The following is an 18,303-nucleotide window of genomic DNA, read 5'->3' on the forward strand; positions in this document are numbered from 1 at the left end:
ACATCGTGTTACGTGAAGTTACTTCGAATAGTGATAATGTAACAAATAGATGAATAAACAATGTTTATAATCTTGTAAATTGTTTTGCCATTAACGGTCTGTGTATCCATTGGGGTGGCCATTACAGGTGTGTCGAGTGACGTCAGATTGAAGCTGGGGTGATTATTTTTCTCTCTTTTCAACTTTAGCAACTAATATACTAGTATAATGGTTTCTGCAAACTAAAGTTTGTTCGTTGAGAGGCTCTCATTACTGCAGGGATCCTAGCGTAATACACGTAATGTTTTTCAGCGAAACCGAACAGAACTTGTTAGTAACCGTTGCAGCGTAAGGTGGCTGCTCTCTGGCCATAATTGTTTTTGTTTACATTTAGCCTTTGTCGTGAACATATTCCGACGTTATTCCGTTATATATATTATATTATATATTTACAAGTTTAAATGTACTTAAGTTGTTAATTCCTTCACATTTCCCTGTTTGTATTTCAACAGTGAGCCATTCGATTCCGCGTATTGTATTTGTTCTCAGCCAGTTGTAGGACACATCTCAACCACAAGAGGGTGCCCGTGTCCACGTTATCAAGCCCTAATCTTACTCTTTCAGTCACTTCAGGCAGCCATATATATATATATATATATATATATATATATATATATATATATATATATATATATATATATATATGTATTTGTATATATGTATTTGTATATTTTATATCCTTTGTTGACACCAAACAATAGATTAAATGACCTGTGATGTTCCAAAACTCCTGGTGCACGTGTGGGTGGAAGGGGTGGGAGGATAGCGGATGATCGCCAAGAAAAAGAGGAGGAGGAAGAAGCTGCTGGCTGAAATCGCAAATGCATAACAGCAGCAGAGGAGGTAAGAGTGCCGTGACATCATCACGGTAACGTGTGTTATGATGGGCCCGCGTCTCCATGACGACCGTAACGTGGCAACAATGCCTCCGTGTACAACGAGGAACAGTTTCCCCTCATCCTCATTTATTTGATCTTTCCTTACTATTCAGTGGTTCCCCGCTTGCCCAGCATCGCCATGGATACCACAATGAGAGTAAATGAATCATCAGCGTGGTATCCCTCCTCTCTAATGACTTGTGAGTATGCAGTCAACAGCATTGCTGTACTGCTTCCTCATTGTAACTGAGATGAACGAGGCAGACTATTGTGAGACTAAAAAAAAAAAAAAAAGCCTTTTATTCACATTTAAGTATCACTACGGCAGCTTATTTACACAAAAGTATGATCATATGTCTTTGTCCTTTTTAGTACAAAATATGAGTGGATGAATACAACACACGTGACACTACGCTTCCATTTAGCACACAGTGGTCAAACTTAAGGCCCTCTGAGTCAGTTTAGCTTTTGCCCCAATTTCTCCCTTGACTGCTGTTTACAACTAGCCAACTCAGTACTGGAGCAGTTACCGTTTGTAATATGATGAGGCGATTATTAGAGTTCTCACACAACATATTAGGTACGGGTGGTTGGTCAGGGCCAGCGAGGCCTTTTTGCTAAACGCTATCAGAAGCACTGACCTAGATTTGCAACCTTCTAATATTTGTTCCATGAAATCGTTTGAAGTTTTTTTTTTCCCAACAGCCTTTTCTCTTCCTTTCATAACTTTCAGCAACCTCTCCCAGGCTATTCAAATGGAGCTAAAGCAATAACAAATGCCATTAGCTAGCGTTTTTTAAGCGTCATGATTCGCACTGCTCAAGCTGTTAGTGTTGCCCTCGTCCGCATCGTTCCTTTCCTGACAAGAAGACAAATTCTTGATGTTGAACTTTCCTAAAAAGAAAAGATTTTAGCTGTTGTTTTTTTTAATTTTTAAATGGTATTAAATTCATTCATATTTACACAAAGCATATGCAGTATTTTTGTGTGGTTTTTTTTTGTTTGTTATGTTTTTTGCATTTTGTTCCATTACTTGTACTAAATGTGAACCAAACCGTGAACTTAAACCAAGGTACCAACTCCTGATTTTTGGTGGACTGATACACTCTTTGCTGCACATCTAGAGTGGATAAATACATCTACACACCCCTATTCAAATTCCAGGTTTTTGTGATGTAAAAAAATCGACCGAGATAAATCATTTAAAAACTTTTTCCACAGCTCAACTTTATCTGCGGTTCATCAGAGGCACTTTAAAAAGTGGCAATTGTGTCCTGGGTCTCATTTAACACGAGTTTAGCCAAATCACCAGTTATGAGAGGGTGTGCACACCAATTTATCTCGTTTTTTTTTTTTTTTACCCCTTCTCCTGTCAGAAGTTTTTTTTTTTTGGTTGTACAAATAGGTCACAATAATGCCTTTTTTTTTTTTACACCACAAAAAAAGCATTTGAGCAGGTGTTTAGATTTTTTATAGCTACTTTGTGTGTTATACCCACCCGGTTACTTTACATTCAATCAACAGGCGGTTGCAACATTCATCTTAGGCCAATTAGGTTAACTGAACACAGCCACATGCTCAGTTATAAGAAGGTGTGCACACTTATGCAAACACATTATCTCACTTATGTTTTACTACCCTCCCTTACAAAAGTGAATTTGTAGTTTTTCAGTGGAGTTGTACAGGTTATATATCACACTAATGGAGTAAAAACTTTTCAAATGATTTATCGAGGTCTCATTTTCTTAACGTCACAAAAACCTAGCATGTGCGTAGATGATATCCACTCCATGTGGTTTCGTCGCGACAACCCGCCCCTTAAGCCAACCCGAACTCCGTGTCCGGTGACAAGAATACGTTTGCCCCTTAGATTTTGCCGTCATTGCTCGTCACAGGGCCCCCAGGTCGTGGCATGAGCGCGACTTCTGCCGCAAGAAGCGGCCGGGGTCCCCTCGCTCGCGCTGGTAGCGCGGAACCAGGCTGGACAGGAAGCGTTTGGCGCGTGAGGTGATGCTCTCCCACTGGCCCCCGCCACTCATGTCCTCCGGGCTGGTGCCCGGGGGCCACGGGGGCTGGCCCCGTGCTAGCCGCACAACGCTCTCCAGAAGCTCTAGGGTGCGGTGGTCCAGAGAGGCCGAAATCTCCAGATAGAGGCAGTTGAAGAGGGCGGCGCTGGACATGGCCTCTGATGGGGGAGACGCAGGAGGGGTTTTTCAAAATACAAGCAAGGTTATTATAGTTCATGAAAACAAATGTAATCAAGTGCAATAAACAGGTTTGCGGTCCCGCCCGCAATTTCACAGATTTTTCTTTTGTGCAGTTAATGACTATTTCGGTCTAACTCGAGTTTATTTTGGTTGTAATTCCACTGTCGACCAATAGATGGCGGCACACTGTTTAGTTTGTGATGGGGGTAAATAATTGAAAGAAGAAGAATGAAAACAGCGATTTTCTCAATTCTGTCGACTGAAAACGACATCACAAATGCTCAGGTAATGACCAATCACAGGTCAGCCGTGATTGGTCGTTACCTGAGCCTTGGGCAGTTGTTGTGGAGGCAGCTTGTGGTGGCGGACTTCGGGGAATTCTACTTTTCTACTTTTTGTTTACTATTTCATTTCTAAGTTGTTGATTCTGTTTAAATGAAAACAATTGTATATTTATTTTGAACTACGCCTCATTCTCTCTCTCTCTCTCTCTCAGTAAAACGAACCTGAGTGCCTTACGGGTTAGCTTGACTTTCCTTGGGTAAATTCCCAAGGTGGCGTTGTCGGGTATATATTTTGATTGTCCCCAACTTCACCCATTGCATAATAATTTTGACAAACACTCCAACTCCCACACATAGAACATAATCTTTAAAAAAAATGTTTTGGTTGAGTTTTTTCTTTAAAGACCTTAAAAAATTTAAGACGGCAGCAAAGCACCACTTTTCTATTAGACAATGCTATGGCCTGACAAAATTAAGCTCCTCCCCCATCACTTCAACATAGTTCCTTGGCACCAAGCTACTTTTGGCCCGCGTATAAAAACGCCAAACTGCAAATCTGTGTGCGGTACACTTGTGAGTCTAACCTTGAGAGGTGACTTCTCGGGAGCGGACCAGGTCGCTTTTGTTGCCCACCAGGATGATGGGAGTCTGCGGCTGGGTCTCTCGCAGGAGGAGGCGAAGCTGCGCCGTGCGGTGGAAACTGCGCCGGTCGGTCACCGAGAACACCAGCACGCACACTTCGCAGCACAACGCCGACAGGTCCTGACAACACACACGCATGCACACGTGAGACCTACCGTACACGAGGGATAAATCCCACAATAGAAACACGACACCCTATGATTCGTGCTGGTTGTGCCGCACTCCCACTGGAATTCGACACCTTCGTGCAGTCGTTTCGCACATCTGTGGGCAACGCACAGACACATACGCACCTGTGTCGCGCCTGAGGGGAAAGAGAACACGCAAAAGAAATGGATAACGAGCACACGGGGTCGTCACGATGTGGCCATTGTTTTGATTCCAAGAGAAATGCAACAAACAATACATTTGCATGTCCACGCAAATTTTGTCTTTACCTCCATTGTGTGCTTGCACTATTGTGACTCCCGCTGATTTCATTTATAGCTATGACGTTTCAGAAAAAAATATCCCTTAATCCATATTTATCATTAAATATATAATTATAGCACACCCGCGACCCAGTATTTATTGCTTTATGTTATTTGCAATAAAATTGAATTTAAAGACAGTATTATGATATTTTGATATATTTACAATTTTTTTGGTTTGAATATTTAGATTATTCATTTTATTTAGATTTATTTATATTATTTATTTTTGTTAAATATTTTAAAATCATTTTACTATAAATATGTAGGATTTATTTCTTTTTAAAAATAGAGGTAATAAACATTAAATTTATTAAAGTTTCATTAAATATGCATTAAAGACAACATTTCTAAATGTTTAGATCACCCAATTACTCTTAAATTTAGATTTTTTTGCTAAAGTAGAAAAATACATAAAAAGATATAGAAAATTATTGTTTAATATTAAGGTCTTTTTTTCAGATGGGGGGAAAATATACTTAAAAAAAAACACACAAAAAAATGTTGGGCGGTGACAAAACAATTTCCTAACCAAAATATATGCATTGAGTATCTATATTAATCCTAAACTGAACGACTAGGAACAAGCATGCAATGATGAAGAAAAAAAGTGTGGGCATATTTGTCTCACGTGTCTCCAGTTGTCATAGATGACGATGGTGCTCTCCTCGTCGTCCACGGTGACGATGCTCACGTGACCCTCCCCTGAGGACAAAAGCACAGGTTATCCCCGAGAAGCGCGACGGGCCGCCAGGGAACGAGCAAAACGACCAACCGTCAGAATCCACCGACGCCGTCCTGTCTACGTCCCCCGCCAGGGCGAAGGCCAGCGACGACTTCCCCACGCCGTTCTGCCCGAGGAGAGCTATCCTCAGAGGGCCGTCGGGCCTGCCCTCCGCCACCGCCGCCGCCGCCGCCGCCGCCGCCGCCGCCGGTGGTGCCACGTCGTCCAGGGCCAAGCTGAAGAGGATGGGCGGCGAGGTGGAGGCTCCGCAGGCGGCATCCGAGGACCAGTCGCAGTCGTCGTGCACGGCCTCTTCGCGCCTGAGCTGGTGCTTGATGGGCAGCGGGGTGCTGCCTCGGCGGACGGTCGGCGTGCTGGACAGGGTCATGGGGTCGCACTGGAAGGCACGTTGGAAGTTTGGCAGGGAAGCGTTTTTGCTAACCTAAGTGGGCGTTCAAAGCGTACACGCCTACTCTATGAGGTTGTGCAAAGTGCATTATTTTTGCCTGCCAATGAGTCAGTACGAGAAAAGGGTTGCAGCCTAGTAAAAAGAAAACACATTTTTCAATCATTAAAAAGACCAATTTCTTTCATGCGGAAAAAAAAAAAACGGATTCGGAGTGGCTTTGAACTGCACAACAAGCTGTTTGGCAGATAGTGAATATTGTTAGAGATTATTGCTATCCATTGAAATTTCTGTTAAGATAAACATAACACCAAGAGATTTACACGTGCATTTACATACATAATGAGAGCGACTAAGATCAATGGATTAGACAGAAATATTGCACAGTTGAACCTGTTTTTTCCAAACTATCAAACTTATCGTCTGACAATATATATCAATAATCATGCCCTAAAGATGTACATTAAAAAACGAAACAAGTCGTCACTTTCTGTAGGCGAAAAAAGCGGGTTTGAAGAGGATTTCACATTTAATAATCTTCAGTAAAATTTAGGCTGATATCAAATAATTGCACTTTCACTTTTCACACTTCTTCTTTCTAATTTACAGTGTGAAATATAGTGTGTCACCACCTTGGTGGCCAACAGTGGAACTGCACCCAACGTAAAACGGAGACAGGCAAAAATAAAGTTAGAGTGTACCCCTGCAAACTCGCGGGTTTGCACATTCACGGAATATGTTTTCGTATTTTTTTCTATATTTTTCACCCCCCGCACTACCGTGTTTTTGCGGGAATATATTACTGAAGGTTTATCAGTGTATTTTTAAAATAAGTTTGGGGTGCTGAAATAAATATTAGTAAATATAAATCTCTCTCTCTATATATATATATATCTATATATCTATATCTATCTATCTATCTATCTATCTATCTATAGATAGATAGATAGATAGATAGATAGATAGATAGATAGATAGATAGATAGATATATAGATCTTTGCTATACAGATCTTTGCTATTCGTGAGCCGGCCCCTATTCCCTGATGGCATAATAACAATTTATAAAGTACAATGTCATACAAACAAATTATCTCACGCGTACATGCACAGACAAACAGACACACGCACACACATACTTACGCACACAAAGGAGGAGCAACTAATTGTCGATTATCGTTGATCGTTCCTTTACCTTGAGGGGGTCCTCCTCGGTCTTGAGTCCGTCTTGGGGTACATCTGTCGGCATCTGCAATCTGAGAAACGACGCTGGATGACTCAGTGAGGAGAAACTGGGGAAAAGACACAATCCAACAGCACTCCCCGAACCCCGCACCCCCTTCACCCACTCACCCACCCACTCGCTGAGCACCTGAGCCCTCCTCACCTGTCACGCTGCTCTCTGCAACTACAACAAGATGATGGGATCTCTCGTTCTCTCTCTCTCTCTGGCACTCTCCCGCTCTCTCTCGTGGACACTCTACGTCTCTCTCTACCTCTCTCTCTCTCTTTGGCACTCTCTCTCTCCCTCGCTGACTCTCTCTCTCTCTACCTCTCTCTCTCTTTGGCACTCTCTCTCTCTCTCTCTCTCTGACACTCTCTCTCTGTCACTCTCTCGCTGACACTCTATGTCTCTCTCCCCCTCTCTCTCCGAGTTGACCTTTCTGTGTCGTTGCGGGAACGTACCGCAAGAGGGCAGCAAAGCACAGCGTCTCCGTGATGAACAGTCTTCACCAGCTTTTTAGGCTATTCTAGCTCTAAAACACAATATCACCGACATTTTTCACACCAATGTCTCATTTTCTGTTGTGATAAGAACACTGATGCAGGAGATAAATGGACACTATCTAATCAGTACGATATAGGGTGTTTTTCATTGTGTGTTAGCATAAAGCTAGCAAAAGGCGAAGTTGTGTGGTTGTTTTGTTTTAAGTACTCATTCTCCATTCCCTGCACCGCTTCTTCTCGCTAGAGTTGCGGGCATGCTAGACAAGAGAAAGGGTGCACCCTGAACTGACCAGCCAATCGCAATTCTCGCAATTGTCTTTGTTTTTTGTTTAGTTTGACAATAAAGTGTAAACAACTACCTGTATAAAGAAGCCCCAAAGTGTTCAATAAAATATTCGCTTGTATTTGATGAAAGCGTAGCAGTGAAAGTAAAGTATTGATCTCACTCCAGCGCTATCCAATATCAATATCAATATTGGCATCGATATTAACAATATATGAACTTCATTATAATCAACTATGTGGACAGGGTCCCTGTAGTCAGAATGCAATGTGTAGTTGTGTGAATCACACACACACATGCGCACGCACAAACACGCACATGCACATGCACATACACACAAAGCCACAATAGAGTCCGGCAGTGGGCTGCCAGGACGCTATTATAGGCCTAATCCTGCGCCTATTCTGCGGGCCAGAGAGAGAGCCAGAGACACATAGAGAAGGGAGGTGGCGTTGAAGATGAGGTCATCCCAAACAGTGCACAGCCGGGGTCACTGCACACCCCCAGCAGATAAAGGGATGGAGGGATGGATGGAAAGAATAGGCTGAGAGGTACGCGTGCAGATGACTGAATGGAAAGATACCAAATGACTCCGTGGCCAGCCGCATTGGTGGTGAAAATGCAGGCGGCGCTCCACCAGATGCCGGCCATTTACTTTCAAATATGGATTTTGTATTTAATACAGAGTAGTGAGTTGATTGCGAAATGGGCGTGTACAGTAATGCCCCCGGCTTTTTTGCAGTTGGCTATTTAAGTTGAAGCTTGAAGAAGAGACAACCTTTGTATGTAGAAGTGGAGCTAAGTTTAGCCTGGGTTGTTAGCGGAAGTTACAGAGTCTTTGCCACAATGTTTTTGTTGAAATTACTTCCGTTTTCCTTTTTGTTTTATTTTGTACATAAAATGCCAGTGGGTCAGAGTATATGGTAAAGTATATGAAGTTTATTTGCTGTGAAACCACACTACAGTAGGAGCGAGAACAAGTCACAGTGGCCGTCGTCATTTGTGCTCCTTTTAACCACCGCTGGCTAAAACCAAGAGTAAGAAAGTCAAATACACACTAATGAGATCAAAGGAGTGATTAGAGTCAGCACAAAGTAAAAACAATCAATAAATACGGAATAAATAAGTGAATAAATAAAACAGCCCCTTATTTATTCTACACCCAAATAAAATAAATAGCTCTAATGCACCCACCCTGTCAATAGTTTCATGTCTCCATGAGTAGATTGTTTTGTTGCATTGTTATCCCTGCGTCATTACGTATTATTAGGACCCAGATGTGAATTTTTGAAGACTCAACTTGCCTGTTAACGCCCCAATTTTGGTAAGCCCATGTATCCTGGTGAATAATTGTATTCTGGCGCATCCTAACATAACACCCCAAAACCCACTCAGTAGCGCCCCCTGGGAATTTGGAGAGAAGAGAAATTAAATCAAATCAGCCTTGGATACCAGTTTCGCCGATTGACACTAAATTGGTTGGACTTGTCTATCACAAAGGACGCATAAAAAGCGCCAAGGATGCACGGTTGAAATTCAACAGGAAGTTGGCCGTTTTGGTTTAAATTCCGGTGCTCGAAAGTTAGAAAAAAATTGACCCCGAAAACAAGTTTGCTGATTGACTCTACATGTCTATCATAACAGAATGCCTGAAAAAGTCTTTAGAACCCAAGGCAAAAATTGAACGCTAAGTCAAATAAGCCAAAATTGGAAAACGGTATATTTGATTCTAAATGACCAAGCTTTTTGCCAAAGTCAATTAATGCAGGCAAAGCATGATGTCAACGTTTGATGATTATTTTCGAGCGGTTGCCATGGAAAAGGGGGTGCAAGGGCTCATTCATTACAGCTTGCAGCTCTAGTTATTATTCTTCCAATGAAAAAAAAAGTCTTTTGGGGAGCTAAAGACCGGCTTTCGACTTTAACTTGGCCGAAAAAGTATCAATTTTGGCATCTCACGTACCCTGGTGAATGATCGCGTGTTTTATTGGCTCCAAACAGAAAGCCCCAAAACACACTCAGAAGTGGCCCCTGGAAAGTTAGAAAAAAAAAAAAAAACCAGCCCCAGACATCAGTTTAGCAGATCGACATGAAATTTGGTGTACATGTCTATTTTGACAGGACGCAAGGAAAAGTCTCTAGAACCCATGTTTGAAATTGATCAGGAAGTCAGCCATTTTGGGCTCTCATCTTGATAAACACCGACTAGAGAATTCGCCCAAATGAGCCACAATCAGAAGCAGGTATCGTCAACAGATGGGTGAAATTACCCATTACTCTAAATTACCAAGCTTTTTTTTTTTTGCCTAGGCCATCCAATGTGGGCGGAGCACAATGTCAAAGTTTGATGATCATTTTCAAAAAGGGGGTGCAAGTATCTTAAAATTGGGCCCAAGCACACAAGTCACACACTCTGCGGCGATAACCCTGTCAAAGATCAGCACACCTTTCGAGCAGCAGCTCTTTTGTATGTACAAAACCAAAAAGGAAAACAGCATAATGACCCCCTTCCAAAAAAAAAAAAAAAAAAAAAAAAAAAAAGGTGCTTCTTGTTCCGGCGTGAGCACAATCACAGGAAGATTCCCGTCGTACATTCTTCAATTTGACAAAAAGAGCTGAAAAGCTTTGGTAGGCAACTGTGAAATATTAACTGCATGCCGCAGATGCTTCATTCAAACTTCGTTAGCCAGCACCACTGCACTACTCACATCTCTTAAGCAGCCTCTTATACAATTTATAGATACAGCATATATATATATAAATATATAAATAACTACATTTTCAGCCTCAAAGCCTCTATTGGAGACAATTGCAGGCCTAGAGAACTTTGCATAGTTTAAATGCTCAGCAGTGTTAATGCAAGTTAAGTCCATATCAAATTCACCATATGGACAAAAGTTTTGGGACGTGTGGTGGAAATCACAATTAAAGAAGGTATGGAGTCGGTCCCCAAATTGGAATTTTTTGCTAGCTATAAAAAAAAAAAGTAATAATAATAATTAGCATGGCGAAAATGCAGTTTAATTTGCGATTTAAAGGAATATAATAGTAGTATAATTTTAATAACGTTGGAATATTCAGAGTACATTTGTAATGTTGGAATTTTATGAGGATAAAAAGTAAGAATAGTAGATGATCATTTAAGAAAATAAAGTTGTTATATGGTAAGAATAAAGTCGGAATTTTACATGAAAAAAATGGGAATTTATGGGACTAAAGTCTTAATATTGCATGAAAATGATTATTTTATAAGTGTAAAGTCATAATATTACAAAAATTAAGTCAGAATTTCAAATGGAGAAAGTCCCCAAAATATATAAATAAAAATGATCATTTTGAAAATAAAGTCATATTCTATGGATTTTTTTGGGTGTCATTTTATGAAAAACTGATTTGGAATATTGCGAGAATAATGTCCAAATTTTACCTGAAAAATTGGTGACTTTTGCAAGGATAAACTCCTAATATTATATTTTCAAGAAAAAAAAAAAAAGTAATATCAGAAGAAGAAAGTTGCAATACTTTTGAGTCATTAAATCTCAATATGATGAGAGTAGTCATACAATTTGATTAAAGTAAAAATGTAATTAAAAAAAAAAATCCTATTATTCATAAATCACTAATTGCAAATATATTCACATAGAATTATATATATTTTTTTCTTAAAAGATATCAAAATATTTCCCCTCCATAATGTTACAAATGTATTCTCTCAACATTAGGACATTTTCCCCATAATATTGCAACTTCATTATCCAAATTCAAACGGCAACTGAGGAATGGGTTGATGGATTAAGTGGCGTGTCCCAAGACTTTTGTCCACATAGTATCGTATGTCCCTGTTCATAGTTGCACTGTTGTCCCCTAAGCGAGTGCAACTATCATTCACAGTGTAGTCAAAGTGAGTCCAAGCAGCAAACTCAACTAATCAACAGTCACAATCATCCATGTTTGCTCCATCTTGGCTCTTGTCTTGTCCTCGTCGCGGTTGTGGACTTGGTGGGTGGGGCTAGGGGGGTGGGGGCGGTGGCGGGGGTCACCTCAGAGGAAGAAGTCAGGAGGCGGCGAAGGCGAGCTGCTGCCGTTGCCGCCGCGGCCCGTCGGGGCTTCGGCGTGGCAGGCGCCGAGGAGCTTCTCGTAGCGGGCCTTGTAGGCGTCTCGCTCCCGCAGCACCCGAGTCAGATCGCACTGGAGCTGCTCCAGCTGGCGAGACAAAAGACAAGACGGACGGTGGTGCCGACCGTCAGAAAATCTTGCCAGACTTTAACGCCATGAATATGTTTGGCTTTTACGTTTTTCAGACATTTCCCGTTAAGAGGGACCTGAAAAATTGCCTTGGGAGAGTCATTGGAAGTATTTCAAAATTCAGCTCCAGAAGACAGATTTATTTGGCAACATGAGATTTGGTGGCTAGGTCCAACGTGATTAGATGTCCAAAAAAAGTCTCAAGAAGCCTTGCTGTAAAACGCACAGGAAGTCAGCCATTTTGGTTTGAAAATGCCTTGTTTTGTTTTTTTTGCTCGTTACAATGCATTTTTGGACGGACTCTTTATTGCACAATATGTAAATTTGTTTCCCCATTAATTACAGTGTATTTTTTTTTCCATATTGAATCCTACAAAATGGGACAAAATGCTGTTTTTCACTAATTAGTAATTACAGTGCGTATTTTGTGGGGAATCCGACTAATTTGGACAGTAAGCAATTTATTCACTAATTACAGTGCATTTTTTGTATTGTGCTAACTAAATTGTACAATATGCCTGTTTTTTCAAATAATCACATGACATTTTCTGAACTGAATTCTACTAAATTAGAACATATTCATTGTATTCACAAATTAAAGTGTTTTTGTTGTTGTGTTTTTTACATGGAAGTTAACCCTACAAAATTGTAGAATATCGTCGCTGTCCTGGTAAAAATACATTTTAAAAAGAACAGCGACGATATGCCCTTTTTGCATATTACAGTTTTTTGGGGGTATGAACACCACTAAATAGACGGTTACAGTGGATTTTTTGGGTATAAAATGCTACTAATTTGTGGACTATGGGCATTTATTCACCAATTACAGTGCCTTTTTTGCAGGGAATCTTACAAAATAATAGAATACATTTGCTTTTCCTCAAATTACAGTTTGTATGGAATCCGACTTAATCATAGAAAAGTATGCTACTTGGGTTTTCACCAACTGCCGTGCACATGCACAAAATTTTCGACCATGCATTTTTTTTTTTCAATTCCAGTTGATATTTTTGTATGGAACAGCACTGACTACAAAGATTTTTTTTTTTTATAGAGAATACTACAAAAATGGAGAATATTTTTTTCACTAATTACAGTACATCTGTTATAAGAAATCCAGCTAACTCGTAGAATGCCTTTGATTTTTCATACAGTGCTTTTTTTTTTTGGTACAAGTTCTTACTAAATTGCCATACGTGAACGGGGGAGATGAACCAGAGCAACATCAATGCACCTGTTGCGTGAGCACATGTTTCTCCGACTCGAGGGCGTGGCGGTGCTGTAAGCGCTTGTAGCGGCACGACTGGGCGTAGCCGCGGTTCTTGAGCGTGCGGCGCTTCTGCTTCAGGCGCACCACCTCGTCCTTGCTGACGCCGCGCAGGTGGCGGTTGAGCTCGCGCACCGACAGGCTCACCAGTTGCTCGTCGGAGAAGCGATCGTTCCCGCCGCACTGCAAAACACACAGTGATGAGAATAATAACAATTGTGATGTTTTTTTTTTTTTTTTTTCCCCACTCGTGCTGAAGATAATTAGCGCGTTTATGCTATAGTGTCGTGGTGGATGTTCGTTTGCCCGGTGGGGCGGGGGCGGGGCCGGCGCGGGGTAATTTTCATTGTCCCATAATCTGTCATGTAATCTGACATAAGTGTGCCTGACAGTTATCGGGATTACGCCAGGCAATAATAGCAGATATTAATATAAGAGTGAACTGCGCTCCACATAGAGCTCAAAGAGATCCACCAAGACATCCAAGTGTAAAATTGAAATGCTGGTCTTTGAATAGAAACATTTTACATGGAGTTATTCATTTCAAGAGTATTCATGATGTCACAAGTCACAGTACATTGTCGGCCAGTAGACTGTTTCATGATTTTGCTTATTAAGGATTATACACAAAGAAAAATCAGCAAAATCACAAAAGCAAATGTAATGCAGTCTCTCTGACCAGGCAGATGGCAAATTTGGATGTGGCACTGTTCACAGTTTTTTTTTTTTTTAAATGTAGTATAGGACACATACATTTTTTGTAAGGGCATTTAGAGATGAGGCCCCATAACATAGAAACTTGAGGGAATCTGCAAACTTTAGACAACTGGACAATTTTTAAGAACCAATAATGGCTAAATTGCTGACAACAAAAGCGAGCACACCCCTAAGTGAAACTGTCCAAATCTGGCTGAAAAAAATGTGATTGTTGTACTCTATCTCCACTTTGCGTAACGTAAAATATTTGGCTAGACCCACCTGACCGACTTGTGAGTGATGATGATGGTGATGGCTGCCATGCATGGGGTGGTGAAGGTGGTGCTGATGGTGGTGATGCTGGTGGGGGACAAGGCGGCCCTGGGGGCTGAGGGGTTGCGAGTAGGGAGCCGGCCCCACGGAGGCGGCGGCGTTGGGGAGCGAGGGGTTGGACAGGAAGACGAGCGGCCTATGGCACATGTCGCCGCCCTTGGGGCAGGACGCGTCGGCGCCGCTGTCACTGCCCGAGTCTCCCAGGGTGCTGCTGGAGCTCTGAGAAAGACCTGGAAACTGAAGAAATATAGGGATTCTTAGTGTACACTATTATCTACTATCTATTCTATCTATTGGTCTCTCCATCTTGCCATCCATCCGAGCAACATCAATCATCCATCCACCCAGCGACTCATCAATTATTCCATCCATCTATTCATCTACTGTATCTATCTGTTGGTCAGTCCGTCTATTTACCCTGCTACTATGTATCCCTCATCCATCCATCCATCCGTGCATCCATCCATTATCAATCATCCATCCTTTCACAACAACCCATACATGCATTTATCAATCCATCCCTCCATCTTCTACCATCCAACATTCATCCATCCATACTTTCATCCATCCATCATCTATCATCCACTGCATCATTAGTCATCCATCATCAATCATCCATCCACCCATAAACCATCTACACATGCATTTATCGATCCATCCACCCATCCTCTACCATCCAAAATCCATCCGTCCATACTTTCATCCATCCATCATGGATCATCCATCATTCTATCCTCCATCAATTATCATCCACCGAATCATTAATCATCCATCAGTCATTCACCATCACTCATCTTTCTGTCATCATCCATACTTGCATTCATCCATCATCTATCAATTGACCATCCATCCATCGTTTATCAACCAAACAGCCATCCAACCAACCAACCAACCAACCAACCAATCATCCTTCCATCCGTTGATTCATCATCTATAAATCCATCCATCCATCCATCCGAGCAAGGTCAAAAAATCTTGGCCAACGTAGACCTGTTTTGGTACCTGGGAGCTGACGGCGGCAGCAGCCGAGTTCAGCAGAGCCTCCACGGCGTCCTCGCAGCCCAGGAAGCCGTTGACAGGTGCCCTCTCTCTGTCGCCCAGGGCACCCAGGAGGGTGGCAGGCCCCGGGACCTCCCCGCCAAACTGCTGCTGCAGGGCCGCAAACCAGATCAGATCCTCCAGCGAGGCCGGGCCGGGGCCTTGAGGGTGGCCGGCGTGGCCCGAGCTACCGTCCGCGTTCCCCTGAGATCCCGCGGCGGAGCCGACGTTGGACGTGAAGCCGGAGAGCGGGAAGGAGATGGAGGAGGAGGACGACGACAGCGAGGACGAGCCCGAGGGCGGCGCGTGGGCATCGCTCAAAGTCGGTGAGGGCGGCAGCGAGTCGTACGGACTGGAGCTCAAGCTGGAATCTGGCTGAGGGTGGCCGGCGTACGGCGAGCCGCCCGATTTGGGGTACCCGCATTGAGCGGAGAGCGGCGGTGTGTCGGGTTTCACCTCGAACTTGAGGAGGTCAAAGTCGTTGAGGTACTCCATGGCCAGCGGGCTGGGGGGGAGGGAGTTCATGGGGAGGGAGGGTGAGGACATGATGTCTGCTGTCTGTCAGGAATGCTGGGAAATCCTCCGGAGAGCCTCGGGGCGGCTCATAGACGGCAGTGGCAAGCGGGATAAGCGAGGATCTTTTTCCAAGCGGGATTCCTTGTTTCCGGGTGTTTCTCTGGTCCTGGAGCAAAGAAAGGCAGGAAATGACAAGTTGACAAGTTCTGTTTTCTGTACTTCTTGATCCACTGACGCAATGACGCTCAATCCATCATTCCACGCACACATTCAACCCACTCACCAACCCAAGCAATCAAATATCTATCCGTCTGTCCCACCAACTAATCCAACCAACCAACCAACCATCTGATCCACCAGACAGTCCATTCATTCATCCTACATCCACCCATCCATCCTTCTATCCGTGTGACCCACCGACCAACTCAACCCATCCATCCACCTAACCATCATCCATCCATGTGACCCACCAATCAACACAACCCATCCATCCACCCGAAAAGCAATTCATCCATCCATCCATCTGACCCACCAACCAACCAACCAACCCATCCATCCTCCCAAACATCTATTCACCAGCCAGTCAATTTGTCCACTCATCCATCCGTCCATCCGTCGATGCATCCATCCATCTGAACCACCCATTCATCCATCCATCCACCTGCAAGTCCAACAAATCCATCCGTCCATCCATCGATGCATCCATCCATCTGAACCACCCATTCATCCATCCATCCATCCATCCATCCATCCATCCACCCTCTTCAGACCAATCCAGTCGGACTCAATCGCAGTGCAAAAATCAATGAACAAGCATTCAAATTCATATTCACACCTATGTAAAATGTAGTTTTGAAGCTAACATACACCTTTTTATTTGTAATATGGGAGGAAGCCTGATTTCCAGCGGTTAAGTGTGCTTTAATTGATACTTTTTCAAGTTCAGGGGTCTCTCAACATTTACCCATTTGAAAGGGAACGCATAGCATTTGGATGATTCAAGTACGAGATTCGACCACTACAACTCAGTTTCTTGGTCAGGAAAGCAATTAAATCACGGGAATTTGACATTTGAAAGTTTTGTTTGTTAGACTGAAAAATCAAAGGTACGAATGAAATGCTATTTTCCCATCATATGGATAATAAATAATGCCGTATGCAGGATACAATAATACATTTTACTTCTGAAGATTGAAACTAAAAATAGCAACTTGGATATCGTAGGTCATAGTGACTATTGATTAGATTAATAGATGTGTTGTGGAGTGCGATAACTCAGCGGGCTTAATCATTTTTGACACAAAGATTCACAAGTCTCACAGGCCAAATCCAATTAACGTCAGACGCTTAATCCACAGTGGACACTTTCAACGGCAACACAAGCACGCTCCTATGTAGCCACCATTTCACACAACTCCTTTTTTTTTTTTACAAGGCAGTAGAATGTCTTATATTTTTAGCGGGTCACATTGACCCATCAACATACGAGGTGTACCAATGAAACATTTCGCTGGTGTGTATATGGCTGATCAATGGCTCAAGAAACATGCTGTTTTCTTGGTTTTTCCTGAAAAGTGAAAGGTTTTGGAGGTGCGAGGTGTCTGGTTTTTTTTTTCCCCAAGTGCAATTTTTACATCTTTATAGTTTGACCTTCGACTTGGCATGAGACTCGGCATTGTTTTAGTGTTTTATTGTGTTGACGGTTTTTGTTAATAATTTATTGTTTTAACTGTCTTTGTTTTTGCATGTCTGATTTTTACTTCATGTACAGCACTTTGGATGCTGCTGTGGTTGTTTTTAAAGTGCCCTATGAATAAAATTGGAGCATAATTATGCCTGTTTTAATCACAGCACCTTTTTGTATCATCCTAAAACATTTTGATTCACAAAACTGTTTGTATTTAATCTAAATTAGAGATTTTCTTTTTTTGCTAGGAATTACAGTGAGTTTTTTAAAAAAATTTTTTTACTTTGTAATATATAATCCTATTCCCTCTCTTATTACAATGCATTTTTGGAATAAAATCCTACAAAATTGCAACAGATTTGTCACTAACTATAATGCATTTTTGTATTGAAATCATTCTAAACTGTAGCATTTTTTTTCCATTTATGACAGTGAATTACAGTGGGGGAAATTGACCCAAGTTAAATATACAGCGGGTCACACTGACCCGAGGAACACGGAAAGCTACCTGGCCTTTTTTCACTGGCTATCATACATGTTTCTCGCAAGGCGCCATCCAGGCGTGTGGGAGCAACGCTACCGGGTCGCTAATTACAGCCCTTCAACATATAATGACTGCGATGAAAATGAAAGTGTAATTAAAAAAGAATCCACCTTTGACTTGCGCCTCTGCGGTACACCTCATTAGTCGGGACCCCCACGGTCTCAAATGAGCCGCGGCGGTCCTCGGAGGCCTCCGGCATCGCGCCCGCGTACTGTACACGCACACACGGGTGAAATATAAAGAATGAGATGAACTTACCGTCAGTCATAGAGATGAACGATGAGCTGGGGTCGACATGACGGCACACACACACGTGCA

At 42.3% G+C, this 18,303-nt stretch overlaps 2 protein-coding genes across 2 annotated transcripts; both read right to left on the minus strand.

Moving 5' to 3' along the window:
- Positions 1–1,825: 1,825 nt before the first annotated feature.
- LOC147138829 (GTP-binding protein REM 2-like) lies at positions 1,826–7,166 on the minus strand. Its single transcript, XM_086048423.1, has 6 exons — positions 7,036–7,166; positions 6,844–6,904; positions 5,296–5,641; positions 5,152–5,225; positions 3,993–4,170; positions 1,826–3,102 (listed from the first exon to the last, which is right to left on the minus strand). The coding sequence occupies exons 2-6, from the start codon at positions 6,895–6,897 to the stop codon at positions 2,807–2,809; spliced, it is 948 nt and encodes a 315-aa protein (XP_085904549.1). The 5' UTR covers positions 6,898–6,904; positions 7,036–7,166; the 3' UTR covers positions 1,826–2,806.
- Positions 7,167–8,578: 1,412 nt separating this feature from the next.
- On the minus strand, positions 8,579–15,806 carry nrl (neural retina leucine zipper). The gene is made up of 4 exons (XM_086046840.1): positions 15,203–15,806; positions 14,150–14,437; positions 13,139–13,354; positions 8,579–11,862 (listed from the first exon to the last, which is right to left on the minus strand). Exons 1-4 carry the CDS (start codon positions 15,782–15,784, stop codon positions 11,701–11,703), a joined length of 1,248 nt encoding a protein of 415 aa, XP_085902966.1. The 5' UTR covers positions 15,785–15,806; the 3' UTR covers positions 8,579–11,700.
- Positions 15,807–18,303: the final 2,497 nt, after the last annotated feature.

The sequence above is a fragment of the Filicampus tigris genome, chromosome 12 (genome assembly GCF_054856515.1).
Source record: "Filicampus tigris isolate MCC_2025a chromosome 12, RoL_Ftig_1.0, whole genome shotgun sequence".
NCBI classification, from domain to species: domain Eukaryota; kingdom Metazoa; phylum Chordata; class Actinopteri; order Syngnathiformes; family Syngnathidae; genus Filicampus; species Filicampus tigris.